Source organism: Triticum aestivum, chromosome 3A, assembly GCF_018294505.1.
Source record: "Triticum aestivum cultivar Chinese Spring chromosome 3A, IWGSC CS RefSeq v2.1, whole genome shotgun sequence".
Taxonomy (NCBI): domain Eukaryota; kingdom Viridiplantae; phylum Streptophyta; class Magnoliopsida; order Poales; family Poaceae; genus Triticum; species Triticum aestivum.
In genome coordinates this window covers 465,110,371-465,132,702 of record NC_057800.1, presented here as the reverse complement: position 1 = coordinate 465,132,702, position 22,332 = coordinate 465,110,371, and the positions used below count along the sequence as shown (strand labels likewise).

The window sequence follows — 22,332 nt, the reverse complement described above, 5'->3', positions numbered from 1 at the left end:
TTCCCAGGGAAAACATGGAAATAGCCTGCCCAAATGAGGGAGAAGGAATCTAACCAAATTTGGAAAGGAACCCAACTAACTTCCACTACGGGGGCGTGCAGATCTACGCTTACTGTCCTGCAAAATTCTTTCTCGTAAAAATGCCCCAAAAACGAAAGGGGAGGAATCTTTACTGACTGCCCCCGTCTCGTACCCGAAAAGAGCCCAAATGTTCCGTCAGTTTCGTACGCCTATCTGACACTGACAATGCGGCCCGATCATCATCTGCTCAGGGATAACCCTGCATCCACGCTAGTCACACGGTTGGGCGACACGTAGGGACACCGACAATGTTGCCCCACATGCTAGCCTCGGGGGCGTGCACACCATAGCCACGTAACACCGTGACGCGCCCTCCTAGACGCAGAGGCTGCACGCGGGCCCCCTCGAGATGTGTCCCGGCCTGTCAGCTTTAGATATTCATTCGCACCTCCCATCATCCACATCTCCGCGACAGGTGTACGCGGCGACGGATAGAGATTAGGGAGGAGGGAGCAGAGGTTAGGCGCGGGCAGAAGTGGGAAATTAGATTTTAACCCCATTTCTTCCTCCGCATCGCATCGAGCTATATAAAGGTAGGCGAGGGGGAAGCGCGGAGGGAGGGTTTTGGAATTTGGCCGCCGTTAACCGCGCGTGAGCTGAGAGCCGAGACCCAGCGGAAGCGGGGGAGGCGCTGCTGCTGCTGCTGCTGCTACTACGAGCCCGGCTCTCTAACACACACAGCGGAGGCGGAAGCGGAGGAGGAGCTGTTTTGGCGGCGGTTCCCGGCGGCGAGGATGAGCGGCGGAGGTGGGGGAGGGAGGGGGCCAGCGGCGGGACCGGTGCCTGCGTCCGCGAGGAAGCTGGTGCAGGGGCTCAAGGAGATCGTGAGCCGCTCCGACTCAGAGATCTACGCGGCGCTGCGCGACTGCGGCATGGACCCTGACGAGGCGGTCAGCCGCCTCCTCTCCCAAGGTCACATCTACTCTGCAGCACCTCGCTCCCCCTCTTTCCCTGCACCGCTTAAGGTCTTTGCTCAAGTTTTGGCTGCGTTGGTTAGCCTTTGGGCTGTGTTTGTGGCCAATGGATTGGAACAAACGTGCCCGTTTCATTCCACCTCAGGGATTTATGCTGATTTGGTACTGTGCGGATGGAGTCCCCAGTCCCGGGCTGTTACGAAGATTTGTTGCTCTGTAGAGTTTTTCTTTTTTGCGTTTATTAGGCCTCTTGTTTAGGATGGGGTTGTACGTTATTTGCTCGTTTTCATTCTGTGCTATTTTTAGTGGTGTTTTTATATTTCCGAGTACGTCAGCATTAACCTTCTGGTTTTGATGAGAGGAGCAGTAGCACATGGATGGAATAATTTGGATATTTTTTTTCTTGTCGTAAGGCTATGTTCCGTTTTGTGTTTGACGGTGGAAGAAATAATATTTTGAACTTGGGACTAGCCTGCGGTTGTTGAACTATGCTATGCTGAAATGTAGAATATAGTTAGTTAAGGGATGCTTACTAATTCAAGCAAGATTTTGCTGTTGCATCCAAACGTAGAAGTCTGTCAATAGCTATAATGCCCCCAAAGAGAAACAATTAGGGGCTTTTGAAAAGCCAAGCACAGCCTACCTTGATGGGGAGATCGTAGTTGACCCTTTAGGGTAAGGGAAGGAAAAGATAAAAAGCAAAGCCTTCGATCAAATGCCATGGAGGACCCAAAACCTAGGTTGGTTTTGGATCGTAAGTTCCTTCGTCTTTTCCAAGTTCTATTGAACTGGATTTAGGGCCTAACTATCTAAGTCTGTGTTTTATTAGCAATTGAAGATAAGAGGATATGTGGTATAAAAAATGGGTCAACAACATCTTGGATCTTCTTCAACGACGACAGTCCTAAAAAGTTGGATTCTTCAATTTGAATTTGCAAATGATCAAAGCAATGTGGTTTTGTCCCTTTAATAGTTTTTGTTCTTTCCATATCTTGTGTGTGGAGCAGAATTTAGATGAACTTGGCTCGGTTTTATTTTGGAACGAGGCTTAATGTAGGTCTGTTTCATGGGGGACAAAAACCAAATGAAGGGGATAAAAGGTGATGGAGATGGAGGATACCGGCTTCAAGCTGTGGTACATGGGACAACTACAACAGAAACAAAGGGGACAAAAGGCAAAGGAGGTGGAGGATACCGGCTTCAAGTTGTGGTACACAGGACAACTGCAAACAAAAATGTAGTAGACATCTTGATCAACAAGAGCCTCAAGTATGGAGTGGTAAACGTCAAGAGGCAAGGGGACCGGATTATCCTGGTCAAGCTGGTAGTTGGGGACTTAGGTTCTCAATGTTATCAAAGCGTATCCCCCGCAAGTAGGCCACAATGAGAGCACCAAGAGGGAGTTTTGGGAAGGCTTGGAGGACATGGTTAGGAGTATACCTATTGACAAGAAGCTCTTCATAGGAGGAGATCTCAATGGCCATGTGGGTACATCTAACACAGGAAGGACTTCGCTCTAGCCTACGACATGATCGTAGCTAACACCTCTTTAAAAGAGGGAATCCTATCTAGTGACTTTTAGTAGTGGTCAACACTCTAGCCAGATTGATTTTGTCCTCTCAAGAGGAGAAGACATGAGTGCTTTCATAGATTGTAAGGTGATGCCTGGAGAGTGTTGTCCCTCAACATAAGCTTCTGGGTGGTTGACTTTTGGTTTCGGATTCGTTCTAGTGGGATAAGCGTGCCAAAATTGCTAGAACGAAGTGGTGGAAACTCAAGGGGGAGACAACTAAGGCTTTCAAGGAGAGGGTTCTTAAGGAGGGCCCTTGGGACTGGGAGAAGAGGGTGATGCAAACAATATGTGGATGAAGATGTGACTTGCATTCTTAAGGGGGCTTTAGAGGAGTTTGGGCTGACTGGGGGGGGGGAGTAGAAGCGAATATCCTACACCTGGATATGAGTGCGGATGTACAAGGTGGCAAAGAAGGCCGCAAAGCGAGCTGTGAGTGAAGTAAGGGGTCGGGCATATGGCGACCTCTACTAGTGCTTAGACATGAAGGAAGGCGAAAGGGACATCTATAAGATGGCCAAGATCTGAGAGAGGAAGACGAGGGGTGTCAACCAAGTCAAATGCATCAAAGACGAAGCAGATCAACTCCCGGTGAAGGACGAGGAAATCAAGCATAGGCGACAGGAGTACTTTGACAAGCTGTTCAATGGAGAGAACGAGAGCTCTATCGTTGAGCTGGACGACTCCTTTGATGATACCAGAAGGCGGTTTGTGCGACGAATCCAGGAGTCTGAGGTTAGGAAGGTTTTAAAAAGGATAAAAGGAGGCAAGGCGATGGGCCTTGATTGTATCCCCATTGAGGTGTGGAGAGGCATCAAAGGCATAACGATAGTATGACTAAGCTTTTCAACTCATTTTTCGGACAAACAAGATGCTAGAAGAATGGAGGCGTACTATATTAGCACCAATCTTCAAGAATAAGTGGGATGCTAAAGTTGTACTAATTACCATGGAATTAAGCTGATGAGCCATACAATGAAGCTATGGGAGAGAGAGCCATTGAGCACCACTTAAGAGGAATGACAAGTGTGACCAATCAATTTGGTTTCATGCCTGGGAGGTCGACAATAGAAGCCATTTTCTTGGTACGACAACTTATGGAGAGATATAGGGAGCAAAAGAAGGACCTGCATATGGTGTTCATTGACTTGGAGAAGGCCTACGATAAGATACCGTGGAATGTCATGTGATGGGCCTTGGAGAAACACAAAGTTCCAACAAAGTACATTTCCTTCATCAAGGACATCTATGATAATATTCTGACAAGTGTTCAAACAAGTGATGACGACACTGATGACTTTCTGATTAAAATAGGACTGCACCAAGGGTTAGCTTTGAGCCCTTATCTTTTTTCCTTGATGATGGATGACGTCACAAGGGATATACAAGGAGATATCCCATATGCTCTTTGCGGTTGATATGGTGCTAGTCAATGGTAGTCGGACAAGGGTTAATAGAAAGTTAGAGCTAGAAGACAAACTTTGGAATTGAAAGGTTTTAGGCTTAGTAGAACTAAAACTGATTACATGAGGTGCAATTTCAGTACTACTAGGCATGAGGAGGAGGAGGTTAGTGTTGATGGGCAGGTGATACCTTAGAAGGACACCTTCCTATATTTGAGGTCAATGCTGCAAAAGGATGGTGATATCAGTAAAGATGTAAGCCATGGAATCAAAGCCGGATGGATGAAGTGGTGCCTAGCTTCTGGTGTTCTCCGTGACAAAAGAGCGCGCCACAAAAACTAAAAGGTAGGTTCTGTAGGACGGGGATTTGACCCGCAATGTTTTATGGTGCTAAGTGTTGGCCGATTAAAAGGCGACATATTCAACATAGACCCGGGCATGGACAGCCTGTCCGGCCAGCCTGGCCCGAAAGCCCGACATCCGGGCCAGGCTCGGGCTCAGCTTTTCCGCCCGACGCGCGGCCCGAAAGCCCGAAGAGAAGCCCGAACAGGGCATAAATCACTATTTATTAGAAATATAGGTATCATATATCATTTAAATATCTAAAATTCATTATTTTAATTAAAAAATGCACTGTTCATGTGTTTCGGGCCGGGCCGGGCTTGGGCTTGGGATTTTGAGGTTGGGCTTTGCAAAGCCTGGCCCGAACCAGGCCCGGCCTGGAGGATGCCCAGGTTTAATTCAATAGTCGAGTGTAGCGGAAATGTCATGTTTAGATGGATGTGTGGCCACACAAAAAAGGATCGGGTCCGGAATGATGATATATGTGGTAGAGTTGGGATAGTGCCGATTGAAGAGAAGCTTGTCCAACATTGTTCAAGATGGTTTGGGCATATACAATGCATACCTCCAGAAGCTCCAGTGCATAGCGGATGGTTAAAGCGTGCTGAGAATGTCAAGAGAGGTCAGGGTAGACCAAACTTGACATGGGAGGCGTCTATAAAAAGAGATCTGAAGGATTGGAATATCTCCAAAGAACTAGCCATGGACAGGGGTGTGTGGAAGTTAGCCATCCACGTGCCAGAACCATGAGTTGGTTTCGAGATCTTATGGGTTTCAGCTCTAGCCTACCCCAATTTGTTTAGGGCTTTGTGGGTCTGTTTGGAAGGAGACTAGTCTTGTTCTTGAATAACCCACAAGTATAAGTTCAGATTTCTGTTGAGATATTCAAGCTGTCTCCCCTGGATATGTGCTATTGAAGCTTATACAAAAGCTTAAACTGGCCAAGACAGATCTTTCTGTTTGGAAGGAGACTAGTCTTGTTCTTGAATAACCCACAAGTATAAGTTCAGATTTCTGTTGAGATGTTCAAGCTGTCTCCCCTGGATATGTGCTATTGAAGCTTATACAAAAGCTTAAACTGGCCAAGACAGATCTTTCTGTTTGGAAGGAGACTAGTCTTGTTCTTGAATAACCCACAAGTATAAGTTCAGATTTCTTTTGAGATGTTCAAGCTGTCTCCCCTGGATATGTGCTATTGAAGCTTATACAAAAGCTTAAACTGTCCAAGACAGATCTGAAACGGTGAAATAGTACTGCCTTGGCTGCTTCCATGGTTTGGTCTTCTGTCTTCGCAGTAGCCGCTGAGAGGCTGAAAGTGATGTTTATGGTTTGAGACTCACATGCTCTGTTTTTTCATTTATTTGTCTTTAACAGAACTAGTAAATGCGTACGTGCAATGCACATTGATATCTGGGAAGAAATTAATTACACGTTCATATTAGGTAGGATATCAATCACATGTTAATTATATGATTAGCACATACGTTGAAATTTAGTATGATATTAATTGCATGCTAAACATGTTGAGCGCTCACCATTGGAGCAATCTAGGTCACTGGATTAGCATGGTTTAATGGCCCAGATTGATTGGATCTGATCCTTTGGGTCTTTTTATATTGATATAGATAGTTACTTGATTTCTCCTGTTGGTTAGTGCTTTTCTTTTTCCATTGGTTACCATTTACTATTGACTGGCATTTTCTTTGGCTCATTATTTATCACTCATGATCCTTATTTGCATCTCTTGTCATTTGTTGTAAGAGGTACCTTGAGTTTGGAAGTTGTAAAATACCTAAATTCGCGAGGAAAGATGAGACTTGTGTGTGTGGGAGCTGGAATCTTATTTAATTTATTGCTCGTAGTTGCCTATGTGACTTTGCACTTTGTCCATTTACATACCTTAAGATCGCTAGCACTTGTGTCTTACTTTCATGCAAGGAACTGGGGCCTAATTCCTTAGTGGCTTGGTGCCTCCCATTTCATTCTTGTTACAACAGCCCAATTGCTTTTTTCGAGAAAACGCAAAGGACCTTTGCATTTCATTTCATGGAAAAGGTAGACCAATCCTCCTAGGAGGTGAGCAGTACAAAGAAAAGCACAAAATCAGTGGACATCCCAGGTTGTGGGCAGAACAACCCGAAGTCCCTGGGCTCCTGCTTCAGCCCAACACCGGGCCTCGTCCTTGATCCTAACCACTAGTGATTCGATGGATGGCGTGGCGTTGTCGAAGACACAGGCGTTCCTGTGCGTCCAGAGCATCCAGGGCACAAGAAGCGCGATGGATTTGAGGGCCTTCCGATGCGCCGGCGGCGCGAGCTCTTTCGCGCCCAGCCACCACTCCGTGACCGTGTGCTCCTGATCGGGGATTTGGACCGGAATAATCAACCAATCAAGGACAATGTGCCAGGTCTGACGTGCAAAGGGGCAGGTCAGCAGCAGGTGCTGGATAGTTTCCACGGCCTGGTCGCAAAGGAGGCATCGAGGGTGATGCTGCAAGCCACGTCGCGCGAGCCTCTCAGCAGTCCAGCAGCGATCCTGGTCGGCGAGCCAATGGAAAATTTTTACCCGTGGAGGCGCCCAACTCTTCCATACCAACTTCCAAGAATGGCACCGCGTGGATCCCTGGAAACTGGCCGCATAACATGAGCGCGCCGAGTAGGTGCCATTGGTGGTCCACCTCCAGAGCAGGCGATCCGGCTCGTTCGTCAGGATGGTGTGGCACACAGCCTGCCATAGCAGTAAGTATTGTCCGATCTCGTGCAGACCCAAGACCCCTTGAATATCATGTGCCCAAGAGTTACCCGCCAGCCCTTCAGCCACCGTCCTGGCCTTGCGTCGATGTTTGGGAATGCATTGGTGGAGTAGGGGAGCTATCTCACCTACAGACTGCCCGCCAATCCAGCGATCTTCCCAAAAAAGCGCCGTCGAGCCACTTCCAATGATCATGGTAGTGGAGGCAAAGAAGAGCGCGCGCTCCTCGTGAGAGAACTGCAGATCGAGACCTTGCCAGGCACGGTCTGGATCGACGCGGGCGAACCAGAGCCATCGCAATCGTAGCGCGAGGCCAGCGCGCTCCAGGTCTCGGACTCCCAGCCCACCATACGCGATAGGACGGCACACACGGCTCCAGTTGACATGGCAATGGCCACCGTTGGCCACGGCCCGCCCAGCCCACAAGAAGCCTCGCTGGATCTTCGCCAATTGTTTGAGCGTCTTCTTCGGGGGAGCGAACGCGAGCAGCTGGTGCACTGGTATTGCGTTGAGGACCGATTTGACAAGGGCAAGACGCCCGGCTTTGTTCATGAGCCACGCCTTCCAGGTAGGAAGCCGGGCAGCCACCGTATCAACGAGGGGCTGCAACTGGGCGGCGGAAGGCCGTCGCGTCGACAACGGGATGCCCAGATAAGTGATGGGGAGCTGCACCACCGGGCAACCCAATTGGGCGATCACCTCTTGTCCCTGCATGTCACCGTGCAGGACGGTGGCAGAGCTCTTCGCATAGTTAACCAGCAGCCCGCTCGCTTTGCCGAACAGGGTCAAGATACCCTTGATGGCAGCAGTGTCCTCCGGCGTGGCATGACAGAATAGCATCACATCGTCAGCATAGAGGGAGATCGCCGGGATTGGGCGTCGGGGGTGCAACTGCTGCAGAATGCCGGCATCGAGCGCTCGGCGCATCAACCGCCCAAGCGTGTCCACAGCGAGAACGAACAGCTGGGGGGACATGGAGTCGCCTTGGCGCAGGCCACAACGGTGCCAGATCGGGGGGCCTGGCCCGCCGTTCATCATGACACGGGTGCTGGACGTCGAAAGCAGGATCGCAAGCCATTCCCGAAATCTGTCCCCGAACCCATATTGGCGCAAAACCTCAAAGAGGAATGGCCAAGATATGGAGTCAAAGGCGCGCGTGAGGTCGAGCTTGAGCATGATCCGCGGAGCTCCGAGTTGGTGCAGCAATTTGAGAGATTGCCTCACGAGGATGAAGTTATCATGGAGGCTCCGGCCGGTGATGAACGCGTTCTGGTTGCGACTGACCAGGCTATCCAATCTGGGGGCAAGCCGCAGAGACAGGACCTTGGTGAATATCTTGGCCACGATATGGATCAAGCAGATCGGGCGGTAGTCGCGGAGCTGCTGGGCGTCGGCGCGCTTGGGCAGAAGGGTCATGAGGGCTTGGTTGAGCTTGCCAAAGCCACGGCCCCGCATCTCGAACAGTTGCTGGAAGACATCCATAAGGTCCTGTCGAACGATGGTCCAGCAAGCTCGCAGGAACTCCGCAGTGAAGCCGTCAGGCCCAGGTGCCTTGCGAGCGGGGAGGCGCTTGATCGCGTCCCAAACCTCCTCCACGCTGAAGGGAGCGTCCAGGCTCGCCAGATCACAAGGCTCAATGAGCCCCTCCAGGTTGAGCGTAAGGTCGCGGTCGGCGGCCGTGCCCAGGATCTCGCCAAAGTGCTCGAAAGCAGCCTGCGCCATCGCGTCCTGGTCGGTGAGCGTGTGCCCATCCACGGCCAGGCTGAAGATTCGATTCTTCTGACGGCGAAAGGAGCATTGCCGGTGGAAGAATCCCGTGCTAGCGTCGCCGTCCTTGAGCGTGGCGATGCGGGCGCGCTGCCTGGCGATGGTGCGCTCCAACGAAGCGAGGCCAAGGTACGAGACCTTGAGGCGCTTTCGCAGCCAATCCTCCTCCGGAGTGAGAGCTCGATCCTCCTGGGCCTTGTCAAAGCGCGATATGAGCTCACGAGAAATGGCCAACTTGTCGCGAATACTGCCTGTCTTCTTGGCACTCCAGCTTGTGAGCCTGCGCGCCGTGGCCTGGAAGCGCAACATCAATCGATGGAAGGGGTCAGGGTCATGGACCGAGCCCCAAGCTGCAGCCACCGTGTCGTGGAACCCATCAAGCCTCAACCAGAAGTCCTCAAAATGAAAACGTCTATGCGCCGTGAGCATGGGGGAGCAGTCCAGCAGCAGGGGGGAGTGGTCCGAGATGACCGACGCAAGGCAGCGAAGGTGACATTCGCCGTGAGCATCCTCCCAGTCCGAGGTGCAGAGCACACGATCCAGGTGCACAAGAGTGGGAGGGGACTGCTCGTTCGACCACGTGAAGCGACGCCCGTTGAGGTAGACCTCCTTAAGCGCAAGGTCATTGACGAGGCGACGGAATCTGCCCATCATACGACGATTTAAGTTACCGTTGTTCTTGTCCACGTCGCGCAGGATGAGGTTGAAGTCTCCGCAAAGCATCCAAGGCCCGGGACAGGCCGCACGAATCTCCCGCAGCTCAAGCATGAACGCAATTTTGTCCGCGTCGTCCTGGGGTCCATACACTACAGAGAGCCACCAAGGGATGCCCGAGGCCGTGGCCACTTTGGCCGAGAGGGCATTCGTGGTGAACAACGGGTCCGTGATAGTCACGACCCTGCTCTTCCAAGCCAGTAAGATGCCGCCCCGCGTGCCAAGAGCCGGGAGGTATGTGTAGTCATCAAACTCTGAACCAAGGGTGTCAAGAACAACAGACGAACAAAGCAACTCCATCTTAGTTTCCTGCAAGCACACAATGGAGGCAGCGGTGGTATCCAACAGCGAGCGAATGGCGGTGCGCCGGCTCCGCGAATTCAGGCCGCGCACATTCCATACAGCAATCTTAAGGCCGTGATCCATGGAAAGTGGATCGACGGGGAGCGGGCAGGAGCCGCCTAGGATGTGCAGGCGACCTCGACATGTGCTGGCGCGATCGGCGGGCAGGATAGGCATGCTGGGATCTCGCGGTCGACCAACGCGGCCATGGCCTTGAGCACCTGGAGCGGGATGGGCATCGCAAACATGCCATCGTAGGCCTTCATCTCGGCGGGGGTTATCTTCTGATTCGTCCCAATGATCCCCAGGGTGCGCAGGATTTGGACCTGCGCACGTCTCTCGGCAGTGGGTGGCGCCGCCGCCGGGCGGGCAGTGGCAGCCGAGCGGCCGCGACGGGGGGAGAAGTTCAGGGGCCTGCGCGGCCTCCTCCCAGGCGTCGGCAGGGCCGCATCGATGTGCTTGGTGGCGGCGGCCAGAAATTCCCCCAACGTTAGGGAGCTTGGCGCAGCGGGACGGGCGCGGGAACGGCGCATGGTGATCGGCGGGGATGCGAAGCGCTCGGCAGCAGGCAGATTCGTCCCCAGTTGGGCCCTCGCAGGCGTGCGGGCCTCCAAGTTGAGTCCCGTTGCGGTGATCGGGCTTTGTGGCCTCTGCAGAATAGTCACCTGGGGCGAGAGCCCAGTGTCCTCAATGGGCTGGGCCTGGGGCGGTAGAGAGGCCTTGGCCTGGGGGGACGAGGTGGGGCGCTCCTCTCCTCCACCCACGACGCGCGCATGGGGCCCGGAGGACCGGTCAGCGGGGACAGGGCCGTCGTCAGGTGGGGGTGCAGGCGAGACGCCGCTTTGCCCCGACAAGCAGGCCGGCACAGGCTGTGAGGCTGGTCCCACGCGCATATCGGGCAGATCCCGACAATTCCTCGGATCAGGAGCATCAGAACCAGGGCCCATACAATCCTCCTCGGGGGCATCCGATGGTGTGAGATTCAAATCTCGGGATCCTTCCGGAGTGTTCTCCGCGAATGGGGGCGTGCCACTTGGTCCGTGGCCTGGCTCCACGCTGGGGATTGGAGCAGCCGAGGGGCCAGGCGGGGGGCCACCGACAGGCGTCCTTCGCGCATCTCCGTCATCTCCTGCAGCAACAGAGGCCCTGCCCGCCTGGGCCACCGCCAAAGCTTGCTTTGGCTTTCTTTTGCGCCTCCCTTTTCTGGCGCGGCCACGCATGTTGGTGGGGCCATGCTGATCGCGCTGCTGCTCCAGCTGACCACGCTGCCCAGGCCAGGACTCTATGGCGCAGCCGCGACGGTGTACGGACGGCGGCGCAACCGCGGAGGGCGGCGCGGGCCATGCAGACGCGACGGACAGACCGTCGGTGCGCGCAGCGCGGTTCCCAACCCGCCACCCCAGGGAGTCGACGGCCATGCCATCAGCCCGGCCGGCCGGCGGCGCCTCCGAGCGTCGACGCTTGCGGCCGCGGCGACGCGCACGGCCAGGGCCCCTGCCACGAGCAGGGCCGTCGCCATCACCGGCGCCACCGCCGGCCGGTCCGTCGCCAGCGCCAGCACGGGGAGCTGGGGCGCCGATCCTCTCCGCACAGGCCAGCGCGATGGAAATCGGGTAGGTGAGGGTCCGAATGGCAGGCGCCTCCGAGCCCACGCGCGCGGGGATCTGTTCCACGATTTCCAGGATGGCGGCGCGGCGGATGTTGGCAGGATCATGCGTGCGCCCCGCCAGCCGGAAGACGGCCAAATCAGCCCTAGAACGCGTGCCGGGGTGGAGTCTCTCAATCCAGCAGCTCTCCCCAAGAATATGCTCGGCCGTCGAGAGGTGCCATGCCTGAGCGGGGATGCCCCGGAGCTCAAGCTCGACGCGGTGCTCGAACTGGCCGGAGCCCGCATGAGCCAGCTTGCTCCAGGGTCGCACGGAGAGGGAGAACCGCGGGGAGCGGATGAAGTGATCACCGTTGAGGCGATCCATGGTCGAGCGCGAGTTGAAGAGGATCAGAAAATCTTCGGGATGATGGACGTGAACTGTGAAGTCACCGTCGACGAGCTCGAGGGAGGAAATGAGCACGTCGGCGACCTCGGCAGCGGACACGGGTGGCCTGTTGCCAGTAATGGAGGCCACCATCGCGCGGGTGAGAACCACCTCGGCCTCCTCCATCTCAACCGAGTGCGACATGATGACCCGCACCGGTGCGGGGGCGGGAGCCAAGGGAGCGCGGACCACCGGAGCAGCAGGTGGTGGCGGCGACGGCGTTGTGGCCCGAGGCGCAGCCCCGCGAACAGCAGGGCCCGAGCGGCCGGAGTCGGCCCGGGAGTCTTCCCGGCGCCGGGCGTCGCAGGCGCGCGACTCGTGGCCGGACTCGAGGCAGCGGCGGCAGCGGACGTCGTTGGTGCAGTCCCGCACCCGATGATGGTGGTCCAAACAGCGGAAGCAGAGGCCGGCGACCTCCTCCGGCGAGGGGCTGCGTCGTCAGGGCTGAGGAGGGGAAGGCACGGCCTCCTGGCGAGGGCGGCGGCGGCGATTCCGACGCCGCGGAAGCTGGTAGCCTTCCGCGTCGACCTGGACGCCGCCAGGGGCGCGGAAAACCTCGGAGCGGGGGCCGAGGCGACTCGCGGCAGGCTGCCTAGCTGTGGCAGCGGCTTGAGCGGGGGTTGGGAGCGCATGCGGCGTGGGGGCGGCCGGCGGGGAGCGTGCGACATCGCTGTACGAGCGCGTCGAGGACTCGCCCTCCGAGTCGGACCAGCGGCCGCCAAGGGACACGCGGTCGTCGGAGGGGGTCGCCCGGCGGTCGGCAGGGTCAGCACTGGGGGTCGCCATGGCCTCGGGGAGGGGGGGTACAGCCCAATTGCTACCACAGGGTTTCTTTAATTTGTATCATCAACCTTTTATTAATCCAAAGATTTTGACTGAACATTGTGGATATACTGAGTGAATTATTGCCTCGTCTATTTTACTATTTGAATTACATGACCGTCTTTCTTTGATTTACCTGGCATGACAGGAAGTTAATACTAACAGCAGTTTGAGATTGATCTGATGTTATTTCATAGTCCTAGTAGTCCTCTCATGTAAGGCATCTCACACATTGCCTATCTTTTTCCAGATACTTTTCAAGAGGTAAAGAACAAGCGCGATAAGAAAAAGGAGGTCAGTTGAATATGATACTCAACTTGCATCTGTGCCACTTTGCAAACTTGTAGCTAATATTATTTTTAGTAGGGTCTTCCAGCTCTTCAAAATGAAAAGAAGGCTTGTAGCTAATCTACTATTGACCATATAATTTTAGTTACTAGGATGAATGTTATGTGGCTGCTAGAAGGAGGGCGCGAGAGGGCCGGCCGGGGGCCTTTTTGCCCACGGCCGGGCAAGAGGGAAGGGATTTCCTTCTTAATTCTTGCTTGATTAGATTGATACATCTCCTCTCTTTATATAGAGAGATTTACTTGACTCCCAAGCAAGGCTTACTTGACCCCTAATCAAGCAACCCTTATCTCTAATTAACCCTAAGACTAACGGGCTATACCGCCAGCCCAGGCCATTAGGCCCATTACGTACTCTAACACTACACCCCACCTAGACATGCAGCTTGTCCTCGAGCTGCAACCTAACCAACTTATAACCATGACTCGACGCAACACAAACCTAACACCTAAAAACAAGCCTTTTACATCTCGGCTTGTTTTATTACTCTCAACCTGAAATGGACTGGGACTCTTTATTTTGGACCCCTAAACATAAAGTGGACACCATCCGCACGTCGGACGTGCACGTGTACAGCCACCTGGACCCATGGACACCATCTGGACAAAAGGAGCGCATGTGTATGGCCACCAGGAAGTGGTTGCAAGAGCGACCAGCAGAGGCGCTCTCGCGGCGGCCGGCGGAATGTAGTGGTGCTACGCGGTGCGCTCCTGTCGGTGACACCCTGCCTTCTCCCTGCCGGGCGGCTGTTGGTCTGCGCCGCACAGAGAAGAGTGGAGGGCTTGCGATGGAGAATGACGAGGAGGGGTGCGCCCCCCCAACCGCAGATGTCGCAGACTTTGAGGTCGCTGCCCGAGGGGAAAACAGTATGCCCAAGATCCCCGACGCAGCGGACGAGATCGAGGTCCTTTGCGCAGCGAAGCAGCTGGGAGGAGCGGTAGCTGCAGACCACACATCTCCCGCACATGCCGACGCGCTAGGAGGCCGCGCGCAGCAGCCTGCAGCCTCACCGCTGCTGACACGTGGCGGGTAGTGATCCAAGCCGGAAGCGGTGACGGCGACGGCGGAAACTTGATCTGCTGGATGGGGACGCCCTGGGGAAGTGGTAATGGCGACGGCGGGAACTTGATCTGGTGGATCGGGACTCCCGCCGGCGCGGTCGATGCAGGGCCGGAGCTGACCGGCGGTGGCCGCTGCAGCGGAGCGCCGGGTACGGCGGAGGTGGTGGTAGTGGATGGCAGTTGCAGCGGCGGTGGTGGTGGATGGCAGCTTCAGCGGCCCGGCGAGCGCGGCGGGGATGCCCTGGGGCAGCGGCAGCGGCTGCTGCGGCGGAGTGCCGGGCGCGACGGAGGCCGCCAGGAGCGGCGGCTGCCACTGCAGCCAGGGCGAGGCGGTGGATGGTAGCTGCAGCGGCCTGGCGAGCGCGGCGGAGGCCGCCTGGTGCAGCGGCTGCCACGGCATCCACGGCGGCGCGGTGGCGGTGATGGGCGGCGCAGCCGGGTGCGGCCCGTAGGACCCGGCCAAGAACAGGCGGATCTCCTGGACCGCCCAGGTTATGTCCCGCAGCGCCCCGGATACCTCCTCCGGGGTGAGGACGGCGGGGGCGGACGGGTTGGGCGGCGGTGAAGACATGATCGAACCGAAGCTAGCTGATACCAAACTGTTATGTGGCTGCTAGAAGGAGGGCGCGAGAGGGCCGGCCATGGGGCCTTTTTGCCCACGGCTGGGCAAGAGGGAAGGGATTTCCTTCTTAATTCTTGCTTGATTAGATTGATACATCTCCTCTCTTTATATAGAGAGGTTTACTTGACTCCCAAGCAAGGCTTACTTGACCCCTAAGCAAGCGACCCTTATCTCTAATTAACCCTAAGACTAACGGGCTATACTGTCCAGGCCATTAGGCCCATTACGTACTCTAACAATGAATGAAAGCATTAATAATTTGTCAATATATCAGCCATTTAATCTGTTCACTGTTGGTAAACTTTTGTGTTAGAAAGTTTAAATATCCTACTAATTTCCTAATTATTGATTTACCATGCCATGCTTTAGTCTTGAGAACTTACATCAAGCATGTATTGAAATTTCACACAGGTGAATAAAGGTACACCTGAGCCAAGATCCCGAGGAGCAAATAACTCAAACAGTCGTGCTGCTAGAGTTGGCACAGATCGTACTAACCGAAGCAGTTCAGTTCGGTCTGTATCCGGCGGAGTTGGTAAGATAAAATAATGTTTGTATCCATGAGTTTTCACATTTCTTTTTCTCATGTTCATTTCAATCCTACTAGATAACGTGGCTTCAAGGTCATCAATATTGGGACCTGGTGTTCCATCAACCAATTCCACTCAGAAGCCAACAGTTCCGAGGTAATGAAGGCTGAAGATGTAGAAGTTCCTGCTGGTCTATTTGTGTTTTATTTATTATTGTTAACTGACCTTTTTGCTTTCTGTGTTGCAGTTCCTTTGCAAACAACGACGTGGTTCCTGATGGATTATGCGGAGCATCACAATCATCGTCAGGATTTCAGCAGAATTGGTGTGGGGTGCCTGGTCAGATGTCAATGGCTGATATAGTTAAAATGGGCAGACCTCAAGGAAGGTCTTCTAGCAAGTCTACGGCTACGGCAGACAAAGCATTTGCTGGTCAAAACCCATCTTTGTCAAATGAAACGAACCATAACACAAAGCAATCCGCAAGCACAGTCGCCCCGACAACATTTGACCAAGGATTTCCAGCTCTTCCAGATCCCATTCCCCAATTTATAAATTCTAATCACGCTTCGGCAGAAAGCCACCAAACACATGAAAATGTTTGGTTTCCACAGGACGGACCACCATCACAAAATCAATTCACAGCCCCTGAGCCATCTGGCGGCCCATTATCATTTGTGGCATCATTGGAGTCATCAGTGCTGGTTGCTGACGCCGTTAACTTGCATGAGAAGTCTCACACAGAAGATAACACCTCAATTGTAAAGCAGACAGCAATACCTTCTGAGAGACACTCGGAAGTTCTTCACGACAAAGTTCAATTCGGTGATGAATTGTTGCAGAACTCAAGTACATACCAATCTCAAATGCACTCATTTGCCGATGAAGGTTAGTATAGATCTCAAATAGCAAATCTTGTGATCAATGGAACTTCCTTTTCTGGTTATGCGTCTTAAAAGTCAATTACCAATGTGTTCTATTTTTTTCTGTCACAAGGTAGATGCTCATACTTTTTGGAGGCTGGATAATAAATAGAATGATCTTTGTATTTCTTTGTGAGGAAACACTGTTCTGTTATCTGATACTCCCTCCGTCCCATAATATAAGAACGTTTTTAACACTAGTGTAGTGTCAAAAACGTTCTTATATTATGGGACTGACTAGTATAGTGTCAAAAACGTTCTTATATTATGGGACTGAGGGAGTAGGTGATAGCTGTCCTTGGGGAGGTTGAAATGTTCCTCCAACTGGCTAGTCTGATGTTTGGGCGTTTGGCACCCCCACCCCTGACCAGCCAACCACCTTAAGTACGTTGAGCATCAAGTGCATATTTCTGTTGTAGTACGACATCACATAAACATGGATCAGGCATACTGTCTAGTGGCTCCCAGGGATGTCATTCAATATTTAATGGCATTGCCTTTGCATAGAAAACGAAAACCAGTAGCCGCTCATTGCTCAGCTTTGTACTTTCCGTTTTGCCCTTTGATGCTGTAAAGTGACACATGTTCATGGATGCTGTGGTGGTTGCAGTTTTGCAAAACTGCTACACATGGAGATTGCCTTACTGGCTTACTATTTGTTCTACACATCATCTTTATGTGCTACCGATACAAGTGAAAATATTGTTTAGTCCTTTTTTCTATGTTCATTCACTAACAAACTTTTCTTTGTATATGCAGATTGCCTTACAAGTGAAAATATTGTTTAGTCCTTATTGCCTTAAACACTGTTCTTTTATACTTATAACATATAACATATATAATTACTAATAAGGAATCATGACGCAATCGTTTGCAGTTGAGGTTTCCAACGTTGATGTGGACTCAGCTGCAATGAACTTTCAGCATCTAAGCTTGCAAAAGGAAGATCTAGCAGCAGCTAATTCTGCTGATGATAATCCACAACTTGAAAATACAGACTGCGCGCATCTGAGCTTTGGTAGTTTTGAATCTGGTGCCTTCTCTGGGTTGCTTCCATCCAAGGTCCCTAAATATAGTATGGAAGAGGTGCCCAACTCAGATGAAACTCCAGCAGTTGATCAAATAGATATCAGGTGCAAACTAATTTCCTGCTATGTTCCTACTCATGACACAAAATGCATCTTGTCTTATGGCACCTTTCTTACAGGAATCAAGATTACTATGACAATGGTGCTCTACAGTCATCAGCAAATGAGGATGTTGAAACCAGAATAGGTACCAACATTGAGAATATTGATGCCCCTTCAGTTTCGCAGCCTGATATACTGATGCAAGGTGCTCTAGATGTGTCTGGTCTTCAGTATAACCCACCATCAGTTTCAGATCATGTGTATCCGAACACAACACAGCCAAGTATAATGGAGAGCCAACAAGGAAACGCTCAAGCACAACAGCTTTCTCATTTTTCAAGCTTGCTGGTATAGTTGTCTTCTTCAAGATATGGGATCACATATACAGTGGGTAGTTTGATTCTAAAGGGAAACCAATAAACTTATCTTTCCGTCATGAACATAGTGGGTAGTTTCATTCTAAAGGGAAATAGGGAACCAATAAAACTTATCTTTTCATCATATGTTTAGCACCTGAACTTTTGATTTATCACCTTGATGATAGCATAGGCACCGTGTGGGAGTCTGGGACTAATATAAGACTTTCATGAAGTTGGGACTTGCTGAAGCTTTAGAACTGCATGTTTAGCTTGTTATTGAGTTTTGTTAGAGTACATATGTAAGCTGTAACTGTTACAAAAGGGTCTTTGTTATTCCTAGACGAATGTGCTACATATAAGGTTGGTTTGTAGCTTCGGCATGAAAAACATGCACTGCATTTAGAACTGCATAGGCATAACAATCAATGTAAATCGTAGACCATACTAATATATAATCTAAAAAAGCTAGATTGGTTTCAAGTTTTTACACGTTTATTGATGTAAGGTTAGCTTTATCTAGTACTGAAATGGTAGAGCCGCTGGATCACTAATGGGAAAGATACCTGTGCAAGAGTGGTTCTATTTTGTACGTGCCCACAAGCACGAAGATCATGCTGTTTTGGGAAGGGTTGCGAGAGGCACAACATCCTTTTCTCACTTGGGAACCATTCTCTCTGCCACCCGTCCTCTTCTTTACCCCCAAATCGTGAGAAGACGATTAATTGTCACCTTCCTCCCTGTTTGCTACCTCTAGGTTCTCGCTCCAGCTCTATCGTGGCTGCGCCATCATCCTGCTCTAGCTATACACACCTTCGATGTTACATGTGCACGTTCCTAGCTCTGTTGAGTCTGTACTGCAGTTTTCTTTGCTCTAGCAATATGGCAGCACACTAAGCGTATCACTTGAGCGTGTTCACTTCTTCCATGAGATGAACAATGCAGTTAGGTTTGTGGCAAGCACAACTCCTATAGGATGAACTTGACCCTCTCCACCTGTGCTCCATGTTGTATGTGGTGCCCCTCCTCTTACAATGGCGATCTATTAGCTGTTGTGAAGACACAGACGCGAGTGCTTGATGAGAGCCTCTGGGGCTTGCCTTGGGGACATTGCCAGGGTTTACATTCTTTTCAAAATTTTAACTGAGATGTTTAAACTTTTGGTGATCCGAGGAATACCAATTTATTTGTCTCAAAATTGAAGAAAATCAGTTTGCAATCGGCCTAAAATCCATCAATCGACAACCAAATTATCAAGAATTCGAGATATATGTTATTCTCTTCTTTAGAGATCGATGCTTGTGCAAGAAATAGTAATGCAGGGCCATGCGAATTAGTGATTTGAGATACCTTGCTGATGTTTGGAACAAGCAACATACCCAGGCTTCTTCCTTCACTTCCACTCCGCTAGGAGGTTCTTGCACTATTGATATATACATACATTTGCAGATCTGTTAGTAGTGATGGCTCAAAGTAGGGGAGTGTCTCATCTGCCTTCTCTCTGGCGTGCATCCTCGCCCAGATCAATGTTGCTCTAGTGCTCGACAAAGGGTCGAGAGAGCTGTTGATTGCACTCTGTGGGCTCAGTGAAGGACCAAAGAAGAGGATTTCAGTGTTGTGGCATGGATAACTGAGGGGATGGTGCTACATACTTACTCGAGCTGGTCTTTTAGGTTGAGAATATTGTGAAGCTTTATTTGTTGGTTAATCACAATCAGATGTGAGCCCACTTTGATTTGTGAGGTTAGTAGGGGCGTTGCACAGTGAAGGACCAAAGAAGAGGATTTCGGTGTTGTGGCATGGATAACTGAGGGGATGGTGCTACATACGTACTCGAGCTAGTCTTTTAGGTTGAGAATATTGTGAAGCTTTATTTGTTGGTTAATCACAATCAGATGTGAGCCCAGTTTGATTTGTAAGGTTAGTAGGGGCGTTGCACAGTGGAGAGGTAGGAGGTGTGACACTGCAACCACCAACTCCAACTTATAAGTTAGCAAAAGATATATAATGATGTATTCCCTCCGTTCCAAAATAATTGAAGTTCTAGGATTGTCCTAAGTCAAATTTCATTAAGTTTGACCAAGTCTATATAAAAATACATCAACATCTACAAAACCAAATTTACTTCATTAAATTCGTTATGAAATATATTTTCATATTATATATATGTGATATTGTAGATAGTTGCTGATTTTTCTAGACTTTAGTCAACTTTAATGACTTAGAAAAATGAAAGATCATAGAACTTCAATTATTTTGGAACGGATGGAGTAGAATCTGTGTCTGCTTGGTGAATGGCGTAAAATGTATATTTTTTGTTGCATGCTGCTCTGGTTATATTTATGTACGACTTCTCTTTACCTTAATTGTGCTGGTTCCTGGACAATGTGATTGTTAATATATGAAGGCATCTGAAATTAAATCAATCCTCTCAAACTCGGCAATGAATTTCTTACAGTAGTGAGTGGGATGGGATTGTATTTCTTTGTTGTATTGCCTTTCTCCTAATTTTCCTTCTGTTTTACACTTACAGGCACAGCAAGCTAACACTCTGCAAAGCAACTTCTTGGGGTCAAATCTTACCCAGCACCGGGATTTTGACTTTTCACCGTTTTTATCAGCACAGTCAGCTATGAAATATAACCCAGCTGTGCCAACTACCAGTTACCCAATCTCCATGCAAGAGGTAACTACAATCTTTGCATCGTTTCCTCTTTTATGTTGGTGCGCTTGTTCTGAAGTAAGTCAGATGTAATAGTTTTAGTTCAGAAGTTTAGAAAGAAGTCACGCCCTTTATTTTGGGCAATGAATGTAGTAGTGTGCGAAGATGCATCTTTTCTGTGTGGAACTTATATTGATCATTTTGTGGAACTTATTTTGGACAATGAATGTAGTAGTGATTTCATAAAATATTTTGGTAGGCATAAGCATAATATCTTCGTTGGTACCAAATTTCCAACTGGAAGGTTCTTCTATATTGTTTTGGATGTTCTTCTAATCTTCTGCAATATGACGGGGCAGCTCCAGTGTGAAGTGAAGAGAGGTGGTCAAGAATAGAAAAGAGAAATAACACTATCATGGCGTGTGTCATTAACATTTAGGTGCTGCTGTTTGAACTTCTGTTTTTCTGAGTTTCAGTTTTTTGTGAATATTCTTGCAGAATTTAAACCAAGGGGGTTTCTCCAACACTCAATCTACACAAAATCCTCCCAGTACGAGCATTCCATCAGGGCTACCTCAACCTCAGCAATTATCTTTACATCCGTACTCTCAGCCAACTCTACCCCTGGGGCCTTTTGCCAGTTTAGTCGGCTATCCATACTTGCCTCAAAACTACTATGTACCACCACCAGCCTTCCAGCAAGCGTATTCAAGTAATGGACCTTTCCATCAATCTGATGGTGGTGCTGCTGCAGTGCCTGGATCTGCTATGAAATACTCGATGCCGCAGTACAAGAGTGGCCTTCCTGTCACGAGCCCACCACAACATTCATCAGCAGTCTCTGGTTATGGAGGCTTTGGAAGCTCAAGTAATATACCGAATTTTGGCCAAAACCAGAGTGCCTCCCCTGCCACGACTATGGGGATTGATGAAGCTTTAAGTTCACAGTTCAAAGAGGCCAATCACTACATGGCCCTACAGCAGGTAAAGGGTGCTACATTCTTTCGTCTAGCTTTTGAAATTCTGGCATACTTGTTCTGTACCACTGAGGATTTGCTCATTTCATTCTGGGGCGTTCATCTGTGGCTCTTTTCAGAGCGACAACTCAGCGATGTGGCTTCATGGAGCTGCTGGTTCAAGAGCTGTTTCAGCTGTTCCACCTGGTAACTTTTATGGCTTCCAGGGCCAGAGCGCGCAGGGTGGCTTCCGTGAGGTGCAACAGCCCTCTCAGTACGGTGGTCTTGGGTACCCGAGCTTCTACCAGTCGCAGAATGGTATGCAGCAGGAGCACCCGCAGAACTCTGCGGAGGGAAGCCTGAACAGCTCCCAGACTCCCCCGTCTCAGCCATCACACCACATGTGGCAGCACAGCTACTAAGATGTAGGTCTGTGCTTCTGTAGAAGAAGCGTCTTCTAGGCTATCTGCGCACCTTGGCATGGGCCATGAAGCAAACAGACCAGCTGAGCTACCTTCTTGAGCGCCAAGAAGGGGAGGTCGATGCGCTTCTATAGTTTTGAAGTATGTTGGTTTTCCTTTTTTTTCTCTTTTCTCTCTTCTTTCTCACTTGTGTGTCTCGAGACTAGTTTCAGATCATCCTCGTGAGTTCTACTCGATAGTGAGCTGCTTTCTTGTAACAGTAAGACCTAACTCATCTAACAGGAGCTGCTTCTTACACCACTTTCTGTTGATGCCTCGCTCATTCTTCATTTGCTGCCTCCTGCTCGTCTCCTGGGCGCTGGAAGCGTCAGAATGATTATTGGTGAAATATTTGCATTTCAGGGACGTCTGGAAGGCAGCTTCGGCTTTGAAGATCATCTTTTTCTTTGACTAAATCCTTTAACGTCTTGCAGAGTTTGAAAAAGTTAACCACATTTTATCTAGACTAGAGATGCTCTTTGCCAGATTGATGTGGAGTTTTGTCAGGTCGCTTCCCGGTGCAGTTGGAACCCTTCCTGCGTTG

At 50.6% G+C, this 22,332-nt stretch overlaps 1 protein-coding gene across 1 annotated transcript; it reads left to right on the top strand.

The window, feature by feature from the left end:
* The first annotated feature begins 551 nt into the window (after positions 1 to 551).
* Positions 552 to 22,060, top strand: LOC123061661 (uncharacterized). Its single transcript, XM_044484841.1, has 10 exons — positions 552 to 993; positions 12,990 to 13,033; positions 15,182 to 15,305; positions 15,378 to 15,456; positions 15,548 to 16,188; positions 17,101 to 17,356; positions 17,431 to 17,701; positions 20,243 to 20,395; positions 20,870 to 21,355; positions 21,468 to 22,060. The coding sequence occupies exons 1-10, from the start codon at positions 816 to 818 to the stop codon at positions 21,747 to 21,749; spliced, it is 2,514 nt and encodes an 837-aa protein (XP_044340776.1). The 5' UTR covers positions 552 to 815; the 3' UTR covers positions 21,750 to 22,060.
* The last annotated feature ends 272 nt before the right edge of the window (positions 22,061 to 22,332 follow it).